Source organism: Hyla sarda, chromosome 2 (assembly GCF_029499605.1).
Source record: "Hyla sarda isolate aHylSar1 chromosome 2, aHylSar1.hap1, whole genome shotgun sequence".
NCBI lineage: Eukaryota > Metazoa > Chordata > Amphibia > Anura > Hylidae > Hyla > Hyla sarda.
Window position 1 is genome coordinate 304,803,692 of NC_079190.1, and position 24,237 is coordinate 304,827,928.

General features: G+C 44.2%; 1 protein-coding gene and 1 long non-coding RNA gene across 8 annotated transcripts in view; one reads left to right on the forward strand and one right to left on the reverse strand.

The window, feature by feature from the left end:
- Positions 1 to 24,237, reverse strand: part of LOC130356311 (troponin T, cardiac muscle isoforms-like) — a 190,942-nt gene that overhangs the window by 41,705 nt on the left and 125,000 nt on the right. For all 7 annotated transcript variants that reach the window (XM_056557625.1, XM_056557624.1, XM_056557623.1 and 4 more), the window contains one exon: positions 6,293 to 6,353. In XM_056557625.1, coding sequence (XP_056413600.1) covers positions 6,293 to 6,353 — 61 coding nt within the window. The remainder of the gene's footprint in view (positions 1 to 6,292; positions 6,354 to 24,237) is intronic.
- LOC130356312 (uncharacterized) overlaps positions 1 to 24,237 on the forward strand; it is a 57,413-nt gene that overhangs the window by 9,292 nt on the left and 23,884 nt on the right. The window lies entirely within an intron of this gene.

Genomic DNA, 24,237 nt, shown 5'->3' on the forward strand with positions numbered 1-24,237 from the left:
ACATTTTCAATAAAGATTTATACGTTTATACTTAAGGTGGTGTTATAACTCCAATTTCTCTGTATACATTCATTTATGGAGTTCCCCTGTCCTTGACAGGATTAGTACACACTCCCCTATGGGTGTCATTGGGGCACATGGAGTGTATGATGCATTTTTTTAGGACTTTGGTATTCAGTTAATGGAAGATGTGACATGGGAGGAGGGTAACTGCCTGTGTTCTGTTGATGTTGTCAGCCTGTACACCCGCATTCCACATAGCGCGGGTGTACAGGCTGTCAGAACCTTCTTACAAACGTTAAAGGAAACTGATGATGTAATAGAATTAGTCTGTGAAGGTCTGCTCTTTGTATTATCAAACAATACATTTTTAGTCGATACTGGTATAAGCAGGAGACGGGGACCCGCGTCTCCTGTACTTACGCTAACATCTTTCTGGCAGTGTTTGAAAATGAGTATATATATATATAATAGTCAAAACCCCTTTTTGCAGTTCGTAAAAAGTTACACTACGTAGATGATATTCTCGTAACATGGTCAGGTACACCACAGCATTTTCAGGAGTTTACAAATTACTTAAACACAAATACAGTGAACATGCAGTTCACCAATCAAGTCGGAGGTAATACGTTAGAATTTTTGGATATCAGACTAGTAGTAGATAATCACATAGTTACAGAAGGGTACCAAAAAAACAGTGGCCAAAAATACTATATTACATTTCCAGAGCTCACACAGGTTGTCAACTAAAAAGGGAATTCCATACGGACAATTTGTCAGACTTAAAAGGAATAATAGCAACTCTTTAACTTATTCTCAACAGGCAGATGACTTAGAAATAAGGTTACTAGATAGAGCATATCCTAAAAAAAATTGTAAAAGAAAGGAGAAAAAAAGCTGACAGGTTAGATAGAAATACCTTATTAAAAAATCGCAGAAAAGAAAAAAGAACAGAAGAAAACCGCAGATTTACTTTTCTATTTCAGAATTCTCCTATGAATCAGACCATAGAGTAAGTAAGACGAAACTGGTTCCTCCTAGAGGCAGATGAGGACCTGAGAACAGTAGCAGAAAAAAAGCCGAGGTTCGCTTATAAACTAAATAAAACAATAGGTGAAACCATAAAAAGTAATAAATAAGCTAAAGAAAAGAATCGCACTTGGATAGATGATTTCACCCAAAAAGGGAGTTACAAATGCAGAAATTGTAACTTCTGTAACAATTGTTATGAATCAAAAAATGTCCAAATTGGCCTGATGCAGCACATAATAAAAGATCTTATAACATGTAGAACTAAAAACGTGGTATAAGCAATCTTGTGTCCATGTGACTTCTTTTCCATAGGTCAGACCAGTCGCCAGCTATGCATCCGTATTAGAGAGCATTTCTACTCTATACGGACAGGACGTCCTGGCGCAACTAGGTTACAAGCACATGTAAGAGAGGTACATGGCAATGATCCCCTATGTTTACGCTTCCTAGGCTTGGAAAGAGTTATGTTCACAGGTGGTGAACGGCTTGATCAGAAATTGCTCCGAAAGGAGACACTCTGGATTGTCAGATCAGGAGCCACAGGAAGTATAGGGTTAAATGATCGCACTGAACTAACAGCATGTTTCTGAGACTTACCTTCTATTCGCCCGGTCACGTCAGAACACACGTCAGCTACGTCCTGACAGGTTGAGGTAGATTGTACACCTGTATATATTCCAAAATCACTCAGTAACTAACATGGCCGGAGGAAGCACGGTGAACCGTGCAAAACGGAATCTGTTGCATGTTTGTCCCCCCCACTGCACATCCCTGTACCCCGTATCAGTGAGTATGCTTTGGTACCGCTAACGCAATAAAGAAGAAAGAAAAAGTGGTGAGTCTGCCGGTCTATCTTTTACCTTGCTATATGCACAAATTGTGAAAAGCCCCACCAATGATGCATTACTAACCCTATCTAGGACACAGGGCTTACAGGTACGCCCTGGCATCCTGGGACTTAAGACCCAGGGTGAACCTGTATGCCCTGAAAGTTTCCTTTCACATTCACCGCCGGTAACCGAGACATATTTTTGCTATTAAAAAGTGTGCCTCCAGCTGTTGCATAACTACAGCTCCCAGCATGCATGGACATCAAAAAGGGCATGCTGGGAGTTGTAGTAGTGTGTCTCCAGCGTTTCCAAAACTACAACTCCCAGCATGCCCTTCGGCTGTCAATGCATGCTGGGAGTTGTAGTTATGCGGCAGCTGGAAGCACATTTTTTCTATGAAACAGTATGCCTCCAGCTATTGCATAACTACAACTCCCAGCATGCACTGACAGCCAAAGGGAATGCTGGGAGTTGTAGTTCTGTAACATCTGGAGGCACAACTACACCTCCCAGCATGTCCTATGGCTGTCTGTACATGCTGGGAGTTGCAGTTATGCAACAGCACGAGACATATTTTTGCTATGAAAAAGTGTGCCTCCAGCTATTGCAAAACTACAACTCTCAGCATGCCCTTCAGCTGTCAGTGCATGCTGAGAGTTGTAGTTTTGCAACAGCTTAAGGCACACTGGTTGCGTAAAAACTGAGTTAGAGTTTGTTACCTAGCTCAGTGTTTCCGCACCAGTGTGCCTCCAGCTGTTGCAAAACTACAACTCCCAGCATGCACTGAAATGCAACAGCTGGAGGCACACTAGCATGGAAACACTTAGCCTGTTACCTAACTCGGTGTTTCCCAACGAGTGTGCCTCCAGCTGTTGCATAACTACAACTACCGCTGCCGTAGGGCATTTTTGGTGGCGGAGGCAAATGTAATACTTGCATCCTGGTCAGTCTCTATGCAAACCCCTAATTTATGCCTCAAATGTGAATGGTGCTCTCTCATTCCTGAGCCCTGTCATATTTCAAGGCAACAGTTTAGTGGCACATATGGGGTATTTCCGTACTCGTGAGATATTGTGTTACCAAATTTTTTTCTCCTTTTACCTCTTATGAAAAGAAAAAGTTGGGGTCTACATCAGCATGTTAGCGTAAAAAATAAATAAAAAAATTACGCTAACATGCTGGTGTGGCTCCTTACTTTTCATTTCAAGTAAAGGGGAAAAAGACCCCCAAAATTTGTAACTTAATTTCTCCTGAGTATGGAAAACTCCATATGTGGACAGAAAGTGCTCTGCAGGCGCACAACAGGGCAAAGGAGTGAGAGAGCACCATGTAAATTTGAGGCTCAAATTGGCGATTTGCACAGGGGTGGCTGATTACAGCGATTCTGACATAAACGCAAAAAAAAACAACAAAAAAAAAAAACACCAACATGTTACCCCATTTTGGAAACTACAACCCTCATGGAATGTAACAAGGGGCATAGTGAGACTTAACACCCCACAGGTGTTTGACGAATTTTCATTAAAGTTGGACGTGAAAATGAAAAATTAGATTTTTATTACTAAAATGCTGGTTTAACCCCCAATTTTCCATTTTCACAAGGGGTAATAGCAAAAAACTCCCCAAAATTAGTAATCCCATTTCTTCTGAGTAAGGAAATACCCCATACGTGGATGTAAAGTGCTCTGTGGGCGCACTACAGGGCTCAGAAGAGAAGGAGTGCCATTAGGCTTTTTGAGAGAGAATTTGGTTTGGATTGAAGGCCATGTGCATTTACAAAGCTTTTATGCTTCCACAACAGTTGACCCCCCACATGTGACCCCTTTTTGGAAACTAAGCTCCTCACGGAATGAAACAAGGGGTGCAGTGAGCATTTACAACCCACAGGTGTCTGACAGATTTTTTTAACAGTGGTCCATGAAAATGAAAAATTTTATTTTTTCATTTGCACATCCCACTTTTGCAAATGGGGTCACATGTGGGGGGTCCACTGTTCTGGCACCATGGGGGCTTTGTAAACGCACATGGCCTCCTACTTACATTCCAACCAAATTCTCTCTCAAAAAGCCCAATGGAGCTCCTACTCTTCTGAGCCCTGTAGTGCGCCCACAGAGCATTTTACATCTACATATGGGGTATTTCCATGCTCAAAAGAAATTGTGGTACAAATTTTGGGGGTCTTTTTCTCCTATTACCCCTTTTGAAGATGAAAATTTGGAGTAACACCAGCATTTTAGTGAAATTTTTTTTTTTCATTTTCACGTCCAAATTTAGCAAACATTTGTCAATCACCTGTGGGGTGTTAAAGGAGTAGTCCAGTGGTGACTCAGTGGTGAGCAACTTATCCCCTATCCTAAGGATAGGGGATAAGTTGCAGATCGCGGGGGGTCCGACCGCTGGGGCCCCCTGCGATCTCCTGTACGGAGCCCCGACAGCCCGCGGGGAGGGGGCGTGTCGACCTCCGCACGAGGCGGCGGCCGACACGCCCCCTCAATACAACTCTATGGCAGAGCTGAAGCGCTGCCTTCGGCAATCTCCGGCTCTGCCATAGAGATGTATTGAGGGGGCGTGTCGGCTGCCGCTTCGTGCGGGGGTCGACACCCGCTATCTGGGCGGAGAGCCGGGGCCCCGTACAGAGAGATCGCAGGGGGCCCCAGCGGTCGGACCCCCCGCGATCTCAAACTTATCCCCTATCCTTAGGATAGGGGATAAGTTTTTCACCACTGGACTACCCCTTTAAGGCTCACTGTCCCCCTTGTTACGTTCCTTGAGGGGTGTGGTTTTCCAAATAGTGTGCCATGTTTTTATTTATTTATTTTGCTGTTCTGGTACCATGGGGCCTTCCGAAATGCAACATGCCCCCCAAAAACCATTTCAGCAAAATTTGTTCTCCAAAATCCCATTGTTGCTCCTTCCCTTCTGAGCACTGTAGCACGATCGCAGAGCACTTTACATCCCCATATGAGGTATTTCCTTACTTGAGAGAAATTAGGTTACAAATTTTGGTGGGCTTTTTCTCCTTTTAAAAGATGGGACTACAAGAACATGTTAGTGTAAAAAATGAAGATTTTGAATTTTCTCCTCCTTTTTGCTGCTATTCCTGTGAAACATCTAAAGGGTTAACAAACTTTCTGAATAGTTTTGAATACTTTGAGGGGTGCAGTTTTCATAATGGGATCCATTATGGGGTATTATCAACATAAAGACCCTCAAATTCAACTTCAAATCTGTACTGGTCCCTGAAAAATTCAGATTCTGAAATTTTCGTGAAAAATTGCTGCCAAACTTTGAAGCCCTTTAATGTCTTCAAAAAGTAAAAACAAGTCAACTTTATGATGCCAATATAAAGTAGACATATTGTATATTTGAATCAACATATAATTTATTTGGAATGTCCATTTTCCTTACAAGCAGAGAGTTTCAAAGTAAGAAAAATGCTAAATTTACTACTAACAAAGTAGTATATGTCACAAAAAAAACTATCTCGGAATCAAATTCATAAGTAAAAGCATCCCAGAGTTATTAATGCTTAAAGTGACAGTGGTTAGATTTGCAAAAAATGCTCTGGCTAGGTTCAGACTACGGAATTTCCGCCTGCAATTTTGCTTTGAAATTGCGGGTGGAAATTGTGCTTTCTAAAATGTATAGTGTAGTAAATGATTTTCCATTCACAAATTCACACTTCGGAATTTGGGAAGCGGAATTTGTGAACGGACAATCCGCTTGGAAATTTCCGCCTGAAGAAAGGCGGTGCTCTTTCTTCAGGCGGAAATCCGCGCAGAACACATTGCAGTCTATTGGAGACTGTAGTGTCCGCGCGGTCCTAGTGCCGACTGATTCAGCCGGCGCTGGCCGCACTCGGAATCTCTGGGCGGAAATTTTCTGCCTGGAGATTCCGTAGTCTGAACCTAGCCTTAAGGTCAAAATGGGCTTGGTCCTTAAGGGGTTAATATTATCCTCAAAAGGGAAGTTCTAGATATGGGAAATAAGTGATCTTAGGAACAGTGTCTATCAATATTTAAGTGGTTTTTTTATTTTATTTTTTTTCAATTCTGGCGCAAATTCTGGCACAGACAGAGATTCTGGTGCGCAAGCCGACAAAACATGTGGGGTTTGCAATAGTAAATGAGGGCCATTATTTTCGCCCCACTAAGGGACTTGTACAAGCAACCATGCTGCATAAGGCTAAGCCTTCTAGTCCCACAGGAGTTGCAGTGTCATAAGTTAACTTAGTATTTCAGAGGGTAGGACTACAACTCCCGGAGTGAACCCTCTGTGCCGCCTGTGCCCTTCCAAAGGCTCAGAGTGGAGGGAAAGGCACAGATTGTACTGGAAATGGTAGTTCTACACTGTAATAAAAGTACACAAGGCTGTTATGAAGTACTTTAAAAAGTATTAATTAAAAAAGGCAAAAATATCGATGTACTTACATCAAAATCCACTTTTTCTCCATCAGGAATTTTCAGTGGCACTAGGTTTGGCATAAAAAGTCTGTGAAGAAAATAGAATGAATATTGATGAAATGGATTAATAATGCCTCTACAAAACTTGATAAATATTTATCAACAATTAGGTTATTTATCACATGAGTATATTTACAATGGTGCAATCCTTTAACTCTTTAAAAGGAAACTGACAACAGTATCCTCTTTAAAAAGCTTTTTACCAGATGGGGCCGAAGTACCCCTTTAAAGATTTATGTCTGCCTACCCCTCGGCCGTCTCATGATCACTTTATTTCTCCCATGGTGCAGGGTATGATGGCGGTCAAGGGGGAGCTGGCTCCCACGCACCTTTTCCTTCACCCTGCTTTCCTTCATCATTGCTTCCCTGGTTGGCTCACTCCCACTACCCCATATACTTGCTCATTTACCTTGCTACAAAAATTTCTAGGTGAGAAGAAGAGGAGGCATCTGATATTCACAACCTTTTTTCCCCTTTTTCACCCACTTTTTTTTTTTTTTTCATATCTCTCATTTCCAGAATTGTTGCACAGTGGTACTCTCTGCTAATAATCTACACTGAGATCCTACTAAGTTTGAAAGCCTCTTGTCTTCTCAGTATGCCATTAAGAGGTCGATCTCTATGATCTACCGCTTCCTCACAGGGCCCAAAGTTCCACATAAACCAGCCTACCTCCTCTCTTGGGAAAAGGAATTGAATATCTCCCTCTCCGTGTTATATGCTGCCTTTGTTACATGGACATGGCTTCTCCTGTTGTGTGAGACTCCAGGAGAGCCCCTTTAACCCCTTAAGGACGCAGGGTTTTTCAGTTTTTGCATTTTCCTTTTTTCCTCATCACCTTTTAACCTCTTAAGGACGTACCCTGTACGCCCTACACCCGGTCCCGGTATTTAAAATGGGGTCACGCTAAATGATAGCCGGGACCCTGGGCTAATAGCGTGCGGCACTTTTAACCCTTTGGACGCAGCGATCAAAGTTGAACGCCATGTCTAAAATGAAAGTAAAAGCTTCCCGGCAGCTCAGTTGGGCTGATCGGGACTATCACGATAAAATTGCAATGTCCCGATCAGCTAGGACGCGAGCGGAGGTCCTCTTACCTTGCTCCATCGCGTCCGATTGGCGTTTGATTGCTCCAAGCCTCAGCTACAGGCTTGAGCAATCGAGCCCCTATAACGCTGATCCATGCAAAGCTATGGCTTTGCAGGGATCTGTGTAAAAGATCAGTGTATGCAGTGTTATAGCCCCCTATGGGAGCTATAAGGCTAGGTTCAGACTACGGAATCTCCGGGCAGAAAATTTCCGCTGGGACTGCGCGGACACTGCAGTCTCCCATAGACTGCAATGTGTTCCGTGCAGATTTCCGCCTGAAGAAAGAGCAACCCCTTTCTTCAGGCGGAAAGTTCCGTTCACAAATTCCGCTTCACAAATTCCGAAGTGTGAATTTGTGAACGGAAAACCATTCACTATACTATACATTTTAGCAAGCGGAATTTCCGCCTGCAATTTCGCAATTCCATAGTCTGAACCTAGCCTAACACTGCAAAAAAAAGTGGAAAAAAAAAAGTTAAAGGTGTTATCCAGCATAAGGTGATTTTAGTACGTACCTGGCAGACAGTAATGGACATGCTTAGGAAGGATCTGCGCTTGTCTTGGGGCTAAGTGGCTATGTTGTGAGATTACCATAACACTGTGGCTAGTTTTTTGTGAACCAGTATTTCCTGTTTCACTTTTCTTTTTTTGACTACAAATCCCACAATTCAATCGTCCTCCCTCCCACACATCAGCCACCCCACCCATTGAAACATAAATGAGCAGCATCTGTTCAAATCAGTGTGGTTTTCAATCAGGTTGCCTCCAGCAATTGCATTAGTTGCAGATTGACCCCTCCACCCATTGAAGCAGACAGGCTCCCTTTCATCAGCTGACTAGTGAATCAGGTCTTGGCCAACTGGGAAAAATCTGAGACAACAGTCATTTTGTATGCTGGTAAAAATAAATATTAGAGTGAAAATCACAGAAGAATTGTGAGAAAACCATCACACACAGGTACAGACACTATATTATGAACTACACTAACTTCACAGCCCCTGTAGCATAGTCAAATAAAAAAAATTCCTGGAATACCCCTTTAACCCCTTAAGGACGCAGGGTTTTTCAGTTTTTGCACTTTCGTTTTTTCCTCCTTAACTTTTAAAACTCATAACCCTTTCAATTTTCAACATAAAAATCCATATTATGGCTTATTGTTTGCGTCACTAATTCTACTTTGCAGTGACAGTCATTTTACCCAAAAATTCACGGCGAAACGAAAAAAAAAATCATTGTGTGACAAAATCGACGAAAAAATGCAATTTTTTAACTTTTGGGGGACTTACGTTTCTACGCAGTGCATATTTCGGTAAAAATGACACATTATTCTGTAGGTCCAAACGGTTAAAATGGTACCCTACTTATATATTTTTCATTTTGTCGTACTTCTGAAAAAATTATAACTACATGCAGGAAAATGTATACGTTTAAAAATGTCCTCTTCTGACCCCTATTACTTTCTTATTTTTCCACGTACAGGGTGGTATGAGGGCTCATTTTTTGCGCAGTGATCTGAAGTTTTTATCGGTACCATTTTTGTTTTGATTGGACTTTTTGATAACTTTTTATTCATTTTTTTAATGGTATAAAAAGTGACCAAAAATACGCTTTTTTGGACTTTGGATTTTTTTTACGTGTACGCCATTGACCAAGCGGTTTAATTAACGATATATTTTTATAGTTTGGACATTTACGCACGCGGCGATACCACATATGTTTATTTTTATTTACACTGTTTTATGGGAAAAGTGGGGTGATTCAAACTTTTATTAGGGAAGGGGTTAAATGACCTTTATTAACACTTTTTTTTTTTTACTTTTTTTTCTTCAGTGTTATAGGTCCCATAGGGACCTATAACACTGCACACACTGATCTTTTACACAGATCACTGGCGTGTATTAACACGCCTGTGATCAGTGTTATCGGCGCTTGACTGCTCCTGCCTGGATCTCAGGCACGGAGCAGTCATTCGCCGATCGGACACAGAGGAGGCAGGTAGGGTCCCTCCCGGTGTCCTATAAGCTGTTCACCGCGGCTGTCCCGAACAGCCCGACTGAGCAGCCGGGATACTTTCACTTCAGACGCGGTGGTCAGCTTTGATCGCCGCGTCTGAAGGGTTAATACAGGACATCACCCCGATCGGTGATGTCCTGTATTAGCCGCGGGTCCCGGACGTAAATATACATCCTTCGTCGTTAAGGGGTTAATAAAGGTAATTTAACCCCTTCCCTAATAAAACTTTGAATCGCCCCCCTTTTCCCAGAAAAAAAAATTGTAAATAAAACTAAAAATAAACATATGTGGTATCGCCGCGTGCAGAAATGTCCGAACTATAAAAATATATTGTTAATTAAACCGCACGATCAATAGAGTACGGGCAAAAAAATTCCAAAGTCCAAAATTGTGTATTTTTGGTCACTTTTTATAGCATAAAAAGTCACTTGGTCACTTTTTAATATCAGAACACGGCACAAAAAATGAGCCCTCATACCAGCTCGTACGCGGAATACGCGGAAAAATAAAAAAGTTATAGGGGTCAGAAGATGAGAATTTTTTACGTATACATTTTCCTGCATGTAGTTATGATTTTTTTCAGAAGTACGACAAAATCAAACCTATAAGTAGGGTATCATTTTAACCGTATGGACCCACAGAATAAAGATAAGGTGTCATCTTTGCTGAAAAATGCACTGCATAGAAACGGAAGCCCCCAAATTTAGCAAAATGACATTTATTCTTCAATTATGTCGCACAATGAATTTTTTTCCGTTTCGCCGTGGATTTTTTGGTAAAATTACTAATGTCAATGCAAAGTAGAGTTGGTGGCGCAAAAAATAAGCCATCATATGGAATTTTATGTGCAAAATTGAAAGCGTTATGATTTTTAGATGGTGATGAGGAAAAAATGAAAATGCAAAAACGGAAAAACCGTGCATCCTTAAGGGGTTAAAATCATAACGCTTTTAATTTTGCACCTACAGACCCAAATGAGGGCTTATATTTTTGCCCCACCAATTATACTTTTCAATGACCTCAATCATTTCACCACAAAATTTACGGCAAAAAAAATATTTGTGGGGCAAAATTGAGAAAAAAAACGCCATTTGGTAACTTTTGGAGGCTTCCAATTCTATGCAGTACACTTTTCGGTAAAAATTACACCATATCTTTATTCTGTAGGTCCATACGGATGCACGGATACCCAATTTATATAGGGCTCATTTGAGGGCTCATTGTTTTGCGTTTTTATCGGTACCATTTTTGTTTTCATGGGACTTTCTGATCGCTTTTTATAAAAAAAAATTAGGGCACAGTGACCAAAAATACACAATTTTTTACTTTGGAATTTTAATTAACAATATATTTTTATAGTTCGGACATTTACACACGCGGCAACACCACATATGTTTATTTATATTTTTATTTACATGTTTTTATGGGAAAAGGGGGGTGATTCAAACTTTTATTAGGGTAGGGGTTAAATCACATTTATTAACTATATTTTTGCAATGTTATAGCCCCCATAGGGGACTATAACATGCAATAACCTTATTGCAAACACTGATCAATGCTATGCCATAGCATTACACTGATCAGTGTTATCCATGTTATGCTGCTCCAGCCTGGATCTCAGGTATGGAGCAGCAGAGCGACAATCGGACGGCGAGAGACAAGGTAAGAAGCCTCCCGCTGTCCTCTCAGCTGTTCAGGATGCCGCGATTTCACCTCTGTGGTCCCGAACAGCCCATTGAGCTAACCGGCAATGCTTTTCACCCCTTTTAGATGCCGGGGTCAACTTAGATTGCGGCGTCTAAAGGGTTAATACCGGACATCAGCCCGATTGGCGATCAGCCCTGACCTGCCAGGTAGGAAGCACGCTCAGCTCCTGAGCGCGCTTTACATAATGTGAGCCGGCCATGAGCGTAAATATTCGGTCGTGGTCGTTAAGAGGTTAAACTTTTATCCAGATGGTATAGGACTTCGGAGTGGCTTTATGCCTACAAACTCTTGCCTACAAGCCTATGTTGGAGATGTGGAAGCCAAGTAGGATCTTTTACCACTGTTAGGAGAGCCTGTTAATTAACCCATTCTGGGATGGGGTCTGAAAGGTTGTGTGAGATCACCTCCAAACCGATCACTTTATCTATGAGCATTATTGCTTTGAATCTGTATATTATTCCCAGTCCAAGAATAATCCGGCCTTTGAAATGAGATAGGACCCAAATAAATTAATTATGCTTTGGTCCCCATAGATGGCCTCAGCCCACTATGCCTGACGATCTGACCCTCCTACTTCTCCACCTGCCTCTCTTTCTGCTTCACTCTCTGCAAAAGCCCTCTTTACACACTGTTCCAAATTATTATGCAAATTCTATTTAAGTGTCACAAAGATTGAATATTTTGTTTTTAAGTTTAACTCATGGATGGCATTGTGTCTCAGGGCTCTATTGATCACTGAAAACAATCTCAGACACCTGTGATAATTAGATTGGCAGGTGAGCCCAATTTAAGGAAAAACTACTAAAGGTGTGTGTTCCACATTATTAAGCAGAGCATAATTTTCAAGCAATATGGGGAAGAAAAAGGATCTCTCTGCTGCCAAAAAGAGTGAAATAGTTCAATGCCTTGGACGAGGTATGAAAACATTTAGATATTTCACGAAAACGTAAGCGTGATCATCGCACTATTAAGAGATTCATGGCTGATTCAGAGCACAGGCGGGTTTGTGCAGATAAAGGCACATTGAGGAGGATTTATGCCAGATCCATGCATCAAATCAAGACAGCAGCTGCTAAAATATTGTTTGAAGCTGCTGGTGTCTTTGGAGTCCCACGGATATCAAGGTGTAGAGTCCTCCAGAGTCTTGCAATTGTGCATAAACCTTCTATATGGCCACCACTAACCAATGCTCACAAGCAGAAATTGCTGCATTGGATAGAAAAATACATGAAGACTAATTTACAAACAGTCCTGTTCACTGATGAGTGCCGTGCAACCCTGGATGGTCCAGATGGATGGAGTAGTGGATGGTTGGTGGACGGCCACCCTGTTCCAACAAGGCTGTGACGTCAGCAAGGTGGTGTTGGAGTCATGTTTTGGGCCGGAATCATGGGAAGAGAACTGGTTGGACCCTTTAGAGTCCCAGAAGGTGTAAAGAGGACCTCTGCAAAGTATGTGGAGTTTCTGACTGACCACTTTCTTCCCTCGAACAGAAGGAAGAACTATGCTTTCCGTAATAAAATCATCTTCATGCATGACAATGCACCATCTCATGCTGCAAAGAATACCTCTGCATCAATGGCTGCTATGGGGTTAAAAGGAGAGAAAGTCTATAAAAGAATATACCGTATTTATCGGGGTATACCACGCACCGGCCTATAAATACAGACCCTCATTTTACCAAGGATATTTGAGTAAAAAAAGTTTTTTACTCAAATATCCTTGGTAAAATGAGGGTGCGTGTGTGTGCATGCGTATACCCCGATACACCCCCAGGAAAGGCAGGGGGAGAGGGGCCGTCGCTGCCCGCTTCTCTCACCCTGCCTTTCCTGGGGTCTAGAGCCCTGCTGCCGCCGCTTCTCTCCCGCTGGCTGTCTGCGCCACTGCCCGTTCTCTCCCCCTGACTATCGGTGCCAGCGCCCCATTGCCGGCGCCGATAGCCAGGGAGAGAGGAGGGACAGCGGCACCCATTGCCGGCACCGCTGCCCGTTGCCTCCCCCATCCCCGGTTGTATAATTACCTGTTGCCGGGGTCGAGTCCGCGCTGTTTCAGGCCTCCGGTGTGGGTCCCATGCGTCGTTGCTATGCACTGCACGGCGCGGCGCTATGACGAGTGACGTCATAGCGTCTCGCAGCGCATAGCAACGACGCAGGGGACGCACACCGGAGGCCTGAAGCAGCGCGGACCCGACCCCGGCAACAGGTAATTATACAACCGTGGATGGGTGAGGCAACAGGGCAGCGGCGCCGGCAATGGGTGCCGCTGCCCCTTCTCTCCCCCTGTCTGTTGGCGCCGCTGCCCCATTGCCGGCGCCGCTTCTCTCCCCCTGGCTATCGGCGCCGGCAATGGGGCGCTGGCACTGATAGCCAGGGGGAGAGAAGGGCCGGCAGCAGGGCTCTAGACCCCAGGACAGGCAGGGGCAGAGAAGCCGGCAGCGACGGCAGGTCTCTTGCACCTGCAAAGCCGCTGCAGTTCATTGATTTAAAGCACTTTAAATCATTGAACTGCAGCGGCTTATCGGCGTATAACACGCAGGTAGACTTTAGGCTAAAAATTTTAGTCCAAAAAGTGCGTGTTATACGCCGATAAATACGGTAAGTGTGACGTTTTAAAAACAGAAGCTGCTTGTGCTAGGTGTGAGTCTGCGAACTTGGAGTGTTTGCATTTAGTCTAAAATAACATTGGGTTTGTGTAGATTACGTTACTGCTACATCAGACTCAAGGTAAAACCACTTGTTTGAGCTAGTGGAGAAATCTGTGGCTTGTGGATAAAAGTGTGAAGTTTTAAAAACAGTCACTGTAAGTATTACTTTTGCTTTATGATGAATTACTGCTGATTGGCATGAAGGATAATAGATAGAAGGATTGGAGGTTTTCTTCAGTGCACAATGTGCCACATGTATGCACCTCTGGAGCAGCAGTTCAGGGTGAATACCACTATGGCAGATGTGAGCATGTTGCCCACCTAAAAACTCGCATTAGAGATCTAGAGGAGCAAAATGCAACACTGAGGGCAACACTGAAAAGAGCACACTGCTTACAGAGTAAGCAGTTAGTGGGGTAGACATAGAGGAATAATGGGGTAGACATGGAGAAATAAGCCAGGAGGTCAAAGTAGGGAGCTGGGTTAATGTAATAAAAGGGACTGGAAAGGAGGCAAGGAAAAGGAAGGCCACTTTTGCTTCTGATCTCCCAAGCAAAATTACCAAGTTGGGTGATGATGCGAAGGCCTCAGTATCAGAGATGGCAACCCTAGTGGATACTGGTCTCCCTAACAGCCAAGGGAACAGTTCAATTAGTAGTGCGGGGGATGGTATTGCAGGTTGGCCAAGACCGCTAGTGGTTGTAGGGGATTCTATAATCAGGAAGACGGATAGAATAATTTGTCGCCGAGACCACTTCAACTGAATGGTTTGCTGTCTCCCTGCCAGGGTTCAGCATCTGCTGAAATAGGAGGACAAATTCCTTGGGTGGCTGGGAATGACCAAGCTGTCGGGTCCACGTGGTAACCAACGACAGAATACAAGGTAGGTGAAGGTCCCTAAAAAACATTTATAAAGAACTAGGTGCCAAGCTGAAGGGAAGGTCCTCTAAGGTTGTATTCTCTGGAATACTGCCTGTTCCATGCGCATCGCAGGAAATACTGCGGGAGCTTAGGGAGTTAAATACATGGCTTAAAAGGGTACTCCAGTACACCTTTATTTGGTTATGTAGCGTGCTTGTTGCAAGTTGAGCCCTTTTGTGATTGGCATGTGTCACATATGTTCGCAGCATGTGTGGTTTTTACTGACCTGTTTGCAGTGCAGGAAGTTCAGTAGTTTTTATGGCTGGTTGTTACAGTCGTCCACACTCGAGGCCATGTCTGTTCAATGTTGTGGACAATAAGTCTGGTCTACGGTCCTTATTTTTTTAATACTGAAAATGTGATGCTCGCCCTTTTCCCCTCCCATCTAATAAATATTCAGTGTGGACAATTGCTGGTCTTTGTGCATTGGTTTGGTGGTTCCTCATCTCCGTGCTGCCTCCTCGCAGCCTGCAACAATAGTCTGCTTTCGCGTGTGCATGTGTTGTTCCAGGCAACTGTTTTGGTGGTGCTGCAGTGGCTTCCAATCAGGCTGGTTGCTGCGAGTCTGACTTCATGTAGTAGCGTTGCCTTTTTTGATTGGTGTGTGTTTGGGTGAGTATGTGTGTGTGTCTGTGTCTGATTATGGTACATGCACAGTGAAGTGCCTTCTTGTTTAACTTTTTATGTACATTGTGTTGTTGTCCATGGATGTGAACCACAGTGCTGATTGGTCAAACATAAGTAAACAAATGCTGACAAACTGGCAGCAAGGTCAAGCGTCACGGACACTTCTGATTGATCACACCCGAGAAATAATAACAAGCCGACCTCAGAACAGCACACATTAGCCCTGGAGGCAGACCATGGGTGGTTCAAAGTCAAAACTTAGGCAGAACCTGGGCATACACAAAGAAGGCTGAGCGGGAACGACCAATGAAGTGGGCACGACTCTAACACAACAAACGCAAGGCATGCTGGGAACAGTAGTTTTGTGACTGCATGCAAAGCAGAAAAACACGCCACAATACAAGGACAGACTTGTGGAGACAAAGGATAAAAAAACCAACCAAAGAGTATACAAGACTACAGAGAGAAGAAGGAAACTCTCCAAAAGGTGTATGTATGAAACCCCAAAACATGTTGGCCACCGGAGTACCCCTTTAAGTCTTAGTGTAAGGGGAAAGGATTTGGGATTTTAGAGCACTGGGCTGACTTTTCATTAGGGTACAAACCTTATTCTATGGATAATTTGTACCTGAATGGAAGGGGGTCTGCTGTGCTGCAGGAGGGAATCCTGGAAGGGGTGGCAGAGTATTTAAACTAGGTAAGTGGGGAGAGGACAATAAAGCAAATCAAGCAGACAGAGGGGCAGATAGGTTAGTGAGGGGTCAGGGCATAATGGTGGGTGGAGAGGAGACCTGTGGGGGGGAGGTTAAGAGCAGTGGATAAGGAGATCAATGTGTTACAAACCAGCGGTGAAAACAAGTGTGGCCCCAATAACTCAAACAATCCTATTAGCCCTAGTAACTTAAAAATCTCATTAACCCCTTAAGGACCCGGGCTTTTTCAGTTTTTTCATCTTCAATTTTTCCTCCTTAACTATAAAAAATCATAACTTAAAAATTTTCACCTACAATTCTATATGATGGCTTATTTTTTGCGTCACTTATTCTACTTTGTAATGACATCAGTCATTTTACCCAAAAATCGACGGTGAAACGGGAAAAAAAATCAATGTGCGACTAAATTGATGAAAAAACACTATTTTGTAAGTTTTGGGGGCTTCCGTTTTCACGCAGTACATTTTTCGGCAAACATGATACCTTATCTTTATTCTGTAGGTCCATATGGTTAAAATGATACCCTACTTGTATAGGTTTGATTTTGTATCACTTCAGAAAAAAATCAGGAATACATGCAGGAAAATTTATATGTTTAAAATGGTCATCTTTTGACCCCTATAACTTTTTTATTTTTCTGTGTTCAGGGCGCTTTGAGGACTCATTTTTTGCGCCGTCATCTGAAGTTGTTAGCGGTACCATTTTTGTTCTGATCAGACTTTTTGATCACTTTTTATTCACTTTTTTGTGGTATAAAAAGTGATCAAAAATGTGCTTTTATGGACTTTGGAATTTTTTTGCGCGTACACCATTGAACGAGCGGTTTAAAAAGCAGTATATTTTTATAATTCGGACATTTCCGCACGCGGCGATACCACATATGTTTATTTTTATTATTATTTACATAATGTTTTTTTTTATTCTTGGAAATGCCGGGTGATTCTAACTTTTATTAGGGGAAGGGATAATTGAAAGGGTTAATGATTTTTTTTACACTTTTCTTATGCAATATTATAGCTCCTATAGGGGGGGCTATAACATTGCATTTACTGATCTTTTACACTGATTGATCCATCTCCATAGGAATGGATCAATCAGTGTTTTCGGCGATTGAATGCTCAAGCCTGGATTGGACAGCGCAGGAGAAGGTAAGAAGACCTCCTCCTGTGCTACAGCTGTTCGGGATGCCGCGATTATACCGCGGCGATCCCGAACAGCTCCCTGAGCTAACCGGCAACTTTCACTTTCGTTTTTAGCCGCGCGGCTCAGCTTTGAGCGCGCGGCTAAAGGGTTAATAGCGCGCGGCACTAGAGGCAGGTCCAGGCTTCACTATGACGCCGGGCCCGCCGCAATGTGATGCGGGGTCCTTAAGAGGTTAATGAGATTGAATGTGTAAAACTAGATGGAAATGTAAAGTGTATGTTTACAAATGCCAGAAGTCTACCAAGTATAATCGGGGAGCTTAAGGCCTTGATACTGGAGGAACACATTGATATATTTGGGGTCACTGAGACATGGCTGGACTCTAAGAGAATTAAGTTCGGTAATATCTGTACCCTTGTTCATAATATTTAGAGATTCTCTGGTGTCTGGTATTGTGCCGAGGGACTGGCGCAAGGCAAATGTAGTTCCAATCTTCAAAAAGGGCACTAGGTCTTCGCCAGGCAATTATAGACCGTTAAGTCTAACGTGCATTGTGGGTAAATTGTTTGAAGGACTTCTACGGGATTACATACAGGAATACATAGGGGATAATTGTATTATAAGTGATAGCCAGCATGGGTTTACTAAGGATAGAAGTTGTCAAACCAATCTAATTTGCTTTTATGAAGAGGTGAGTAGAAGCCTTGACAGAGGAATGGCTGTGGATATAGCGTTTCTGGATTTTGGTAAAGCATTTTACACTGTCCCTCATAGACGTCTGACAGGTAAGTTAAGGTCTTTAGGTTAGGAAATTTTAGTTTGTAACTGGACTGAAAACTGGCTTAAAGTGGTACTCCAATGGAAAACTTTTTTTTTTTATCAACTGGTGCCATAAAGTTAAACATATTTGTAAATTGCTTCTATTTCAAATTCTTAATCCTTCCAGTATTTATCAGCTGTGGTATGCTCCACAGGAAGTCCTTTTCTTTTTGAATTTCCTTTCTGTCTGACCACAGTGCTCTCTGCTGACACCTCTGTCCATTTTAAAAACTGTCCAGAGTACAAGCAAATCCCCAAAGCAAACCTATCCTGCTCTAGACAGTTCCGGACAGAGGTGTCAACAGAGAGCACTGTGGTCAGACAGAAAGGAAATACAAAAGAAAATTCCCTGTGGATCATACCACAGGCTCCTGATCTGTGAAGCGCGCTCAGAAGCAGAACACGCTTCGTATCTGCGGGGTTCCGTTTGCTATCAGCAAACAGGACCCGCGGCTAATAACGGACTTCGCCAATTGGGCTGATGTCCGGTATTAATCCTTTAGTTGATTGCGGCATCTAAAACAGGAGAAATCCATACCGGCTAGCTCGGCGGAGCTGTTCGGGACCACCGTGGTGAAATCACGGTGTCCCTAACAGCTGAGAGGACAGTGGGAGGTGCCTTACCTTCTTCCTGGCTGTCTGAAATCCAGGCTTGAGCAATGAAGCGCAGAAAACACTGATCAATGCATTCCTATGGCAATGCATTGAACAGTGCCTGCAATCAGTGTACGCAATGTTAGAGCCCCTAGAGGGGCTATAACACTGCATAAAAAAAAAAAAGTTAATAAATGTGATTTAACCCCTTCCCTTATAAAAATCAGAATCACCCCCTGTGGTATCGCCACGTGTGTAAATGTCCGAACCATAAATATATCGTCAATATATCGTACGCGCAAAAAAAATTAAAAAGTCCAAATTAGTGTATTTTTGGTCACTTTTTATAGCATAAAAAATAAAGTGATCAAAAAGTCAGATCAAAACAAAAATGGTACTGACAAAAACTGCATATCACGGTGCAAAAAATGAGCCCTCACACCGCCCTGTTCGTGGAAAAAAAAAGTTATAGGGGTCAAAAGATGACAATTTTAAACATATTAATTTTCGTCCATGTAAAGATTTTGAACCCAATAGTGGTCTTCAACCTGCGGACCTCCAGATGTTGCAAAACTACAACTCCCAGCATGCCCAGACAGCCAACGGCCAACATCTGGAGGTCTGCAGATTGAAGACCACTGCATAGGAGGTAATACTCACGTGTCCCCGCTGCTCCGGACTCGTCACCGCTGCCCTGGATGTCGCTCCATCGCTGTCGCTGTGTCCCAGTCGCTCCGGAACGTCTCTGCTGCCGGCTGGGTATCCTCGCTCTCCGTCGCCGCCATCACGTCGTTACGCACGCCGACGCACATGCGCGACGACGTGATGACGAGGAAGGAGAGCGCCGGCCATACAGGGGATCCCTGAACGGAGAAGACACCGAGGAGGCAGGTAAGCACTAACCCGGCTATTCAGTCGGGCTGTTCGGGATCGCCACGGTGAAATTGCGGCGGTCCCGAACAGCCCAACTGAACAGCCGGGTTAGTGTCACTTTCCCTTCAGCGGCGGTTAGCTTTGATAGCTGCGTCTGAAGGGTTAATACAGGGCATCACCGTTGATGGCCGTTGATGGCCGCAGGGACCGCCGCGATAGGGGGGTATTCGCCGTATAAGATGCACCGACTTTTACGGCGGAAAATACAGTAGGTTGAACTTGATGGTCTTTTTTAAACCTTATGAACTATGTTACTATGTAATTTTTACCGAAAAATGTATTAATGTGTCTTCGCCGTAAATTTTTGGGTAATATGACTGATGTCATTACAAAGTAGAATTGGTGGTTATTTTTTGGTGCAAAATTTAAAGGGTTATGATTTTTAAAATGTAAGGAGGAAAAAAACGAAAGTGCATAAACTGAAAAACGCTTGGTCCTTAAGGGGTTAAGGACTCTAGGCGTACCTGTACATCCTGAGTCCCGCTAACTGGGTTTAAACCGTTCTCACGAGCAGAGAACCGGTTTATACCCGTGGGTCCAGGTTGCTACTGGCAGCCAGGACCCACGGCTAATGCCGGGCACCGCCGATCGGGCCGATGCCCGGCATTAACCCTTTAGATGCCATGATCATAGTTGATTGCGGCGTCTAAACTGAAATTAAAACTATCCCAGCAGCACAGCGTAGCTGATCGGGACTATCGCGACAGTATTGAGATGCCCCAATCAGCTTACTGGACGACGGGAGGGTCCTCACCTGCCTCCTCGTTGTCCGATCGGCGATCTACTGCTCCATGCCTGCGCAGCAAGCTAGAGCAGCAGAGTGCCGGTAACACTGATCAATGCTATGCTATTGCATAGCACTGAATAATGTATGCAATCAAAAGATTGCATGGTATAGCCTCCTAAGGGGGCTAAAAAAAAAGAAAGAAAAAGTGGTAAAAAAAATAAGAATAAATGTCAGAACTATTAAAATATAAAGGTTAGCTAAACCGCACAAAAATACCAAATTCCAAAATTGTGAATTTTTATTGTCACTTCATATACCATAAAAATATTAATAAAAAGCAAACAAAAAGTCCCATCAAAACAAAAATGGCACCAATAAAAACCATAGACCACGGCGCAAAAAATCAGCCCTCATATAGCCCCATACACAGAACAATAAAAAAGTTATAGGGGCCAGAAAATTACAATTTTAAACACTAATTTATGTACATGTAGTTACATTTTTTTAAAGTAGTAAAATAAATAAAACCTACATAAATTGGGTATCCTACAGAATAAAGTTAATGTGTCCTTTTTACCAAAAAAGGGCAAAATTGAACGGGTTATGATTTTTAGAAGTTGAGGAGGAAAAAACGAAAGAGCAAAAACGAAGATTGTTTTGCGTTTTTAAGGTGAAAATGGGCTGAGTTCTTAAGGGGCTTTAGATCGTACCCAGATAGTGGTTGTCAATGAGTCGCACCCTGATTGGTCCCCGGTTATTAGTGGTGTACTCCAAGGTTCAGTACTGGGCCCGCTATTGTTTATTTATTAATGATAAAGAGGATGGCATTAACAGCTCTGTTTGTGACTTTGCCGGGGACACCAAGCTTTTGAGGATGTGCATAAGTTACAAGATAACTTGGATAGACTAAGTGTCTGGGCATCCACTTGGCAGATGAGGTTCAATGTGGATAAATGTAAAGTTATACATCTGGGTTTTAAAATTCTGCATGCATTGTTACTGGTAGAGAAGGAGCTGGGTGTACTTGTAGATCATAAACTAAAGAATATCATGCAATGTCAAGCAGGATATTGTCATGTATCAAAAGAGGCATGGAGAGACAGGGACATAATAATATCCCTTTATAAAGCATTGGCCCGGCTTCACCTGGAATATGCTGTTCAGTTTTGGGCACAGTTCATAAAAGGGACATTGTGGAGCTGGAAGGGGTGCAGATATGCACAACCAAACTAATAAAGGGCATAGAACATTTTAGCTATAAGGAAAGATTAGAAGAATTACATTTGTTTAGTCTTGAGGAGAGACGTTTATTGGGGGGATATCATCAACGTATACAAATGACCCATTATTGGCCGGTATGTCTTTTTTTAACCATACTAACTATGCAAATATGTAACTTTGTAAATTTATAGGGACAGAAAGTTGACCCAGGGATTAATTCTACATTTGGAGTCAGGAAAGAATTTTTTTCCCTAGTATGGGGCAATTGGCATCAGTCTCACAAGAGATTTTTGCCTTCTTCTGGATCAACACATGAGGGACAAAATAAGGTTATAGGTTGAACTTGAAGGACTCTGGTCTTTTTTCAACCTTAAGAACTATGTAACTATGTAACACATCCCAACGCTCCACCCCTTGTTTTATTACCTATCCCCAGCTTTCTTTCTACACTGTCTTTCCCTTCTATATTGTAGTTTCCCTCCCTCTCAGTTCCTAGTTCAAACAATCTTTACAATCTTTTGTAGACCCTGTATCTGACAGCGAAGTCGGCCCAGTTCTCCATGTACCCAAACCCCTGCTTCTTACACCAGTTTCTAAATTTCTAGCTCCCTAATCTCCTGCTACCTGTTACGCCTAGCGCTCCGGGTCCCCGCTCCTCCCCGGAGCGCTCACGGCGTCTCTCTCCCTGCAGCGCCCCGGTCAGTCCCGCTGACCGGGAGCGCTGCACTGACATGGCCGTCGGGGATGCGATTCGCACAGCGGGACGCGCCCGCTCGCGAATCGCATCCCAAGTCACTTACCCGTCCCGGGCCCCTCCTGTCATGTGCTGGCGCGCGCGGCTCCGCTCTCTAGGGCGCGCGCGCGCGCCAGCTCTCTGAGACTTAAAGGGCCAGTGCACCAATGATTGGTGCCTGGCCCAATTAGCTTAATTGGCTTCCACCTGCTCCCTGGCTATATCTGATCACTTCCCCTGCACTCCCTTGACGGATCTTGTTGACTTGTGCCAGTGAAAGCGTTTAGTGTTGTCCAAAGCCTGTGTTACCTGAACTCCTGCTATCCATCTTGACTACGAACCTTGCCGCCTGCCCCGACCTTCTGCTACGTCTGACCTTGCCTCTGCCTAGTCCTTCTGTCCCACGCCTTCTCAGCAGTCAGCGAGGTTGAGCCATTGCTAGTGCATACGACCTGGTTGCTACTGCCGCAGCAAGACCATCCCGCTTTGCGGCGGGCTCTGGTGAACACCAGTAGCCTCTTAGAACCGGTCCACCAGCACGGTCCACGCCAATCCCTCGCTGACACAGAGGATCCACTACCTGTAAGCCGAATCGTGACAGTAGATCCGGCCATGGATCCCGCTGAGGTGCCGCTGCCAAGTCTCGCTGACCTTACCACGGTGGTCGCTCAGCAATCGCAGCAAATTGCCCAACAAGGACAGCAGCTGTCGCAGTTGACCGCCACGTTACAGCAACTTCTGCCTCTGCTACAGCAGCAACCATCTCCTCCGCCAGCTCCTGCACCTCCTCTGCAGCGAGTGGCCGCTCCTAGCCTCCGCTTGTCCCTGCCGGACAAATTTGATGGGGACTCTAGACTCTGCCGTGGATTTTTGTCTCACTGTTCCCTGCATATGGAGATGTTGTCGGACTTGTTTCCTACAGAACGGTCTAAGGTGGCATTCGTAGTGAGCCTTCTTTCAGGAAAGGCCTTGTCTTGGGCCACACCGCTCTGGGACCGCAATGATCCTGCCACAGCCACAGTCCAGTCCTTCTTCGCTGAAGTCCGGAGTGTCTTCGAGGAACCAGCCCGAGCTTCTTCTGCCGAGACTGCCCTGCTGAACCTGGTCCAGGGTAATTCTTCAGTGGGCGAGTACGCCATCCAATTTCGTACTCTTGCTTCCGAATTATCATGGAATAATGAGGCTCTCTGCGCGACCTTTAAAAAAGGCCTATCCAGTAGCATCAAGGATGTGCTGGCCGCACGAGAGATTCCTGCCAACCTGCAAGAACTTATCCATTTGGCCACCCGCATTGACATGCGTTTTTCTGAGAGACATCAGGAGCTCCGCCAGGAAAAAGACTTAGATCTCTGGGCACCTCTCCCACAGCATCCTTTGCAGTCTACGCCTGGGCCTCCCGCCGAGGAGGCCATGCAAGTGGATCGGTCTCGCCTGACCCAGGAAGAGAGGAATCGCCGTTGGGAAGAAAATCTTTGTCTGTACTGTGCCAGTACCGAGCATTTCTTGGTGGATTGCCCTATTCGTCCTCCACGTCTGGGAAACGCACGCACGCACCCAGCTCACGTGGGTGTGGCGTCTCTTGGTTCAAAGTCTGCTTCTCCACGTCTCACAGTGCCCGTGCGGATTTCTCCTTCAGCCAACTCCTCTCTCTCAGCCGTGGCCTGCTTGGACTCTGGTGCCTCTGGGAATTTTATTTTGGAGTCTTTGGTGAATAAATTCTGCATCCCGGTGACCCGTCTCGTCAAGCCGCTCTACATTTCCGCGGTCAACGGAGTCAGATTGGATTGCACCGTGCGTTACCGCACAAAACCCCTCTTAATGTGCATTGGACCCCACCACGAAAGGATTGAGTTCTTCGTCCTTCCCAACTGTACCTCTGAGGTCCTCCTCGGTCTGCCATGGCTCCGGCTTCATTCTCCCACCCTTGACTGGACCACCGGGGAGATCAAGAACTGGGACTCTGCTTGCCACAAGAGATGCCTCTCCCCCCCTCCCAGTCCCGTCAGGCAAGCCTCAGTGCCTCCTCAT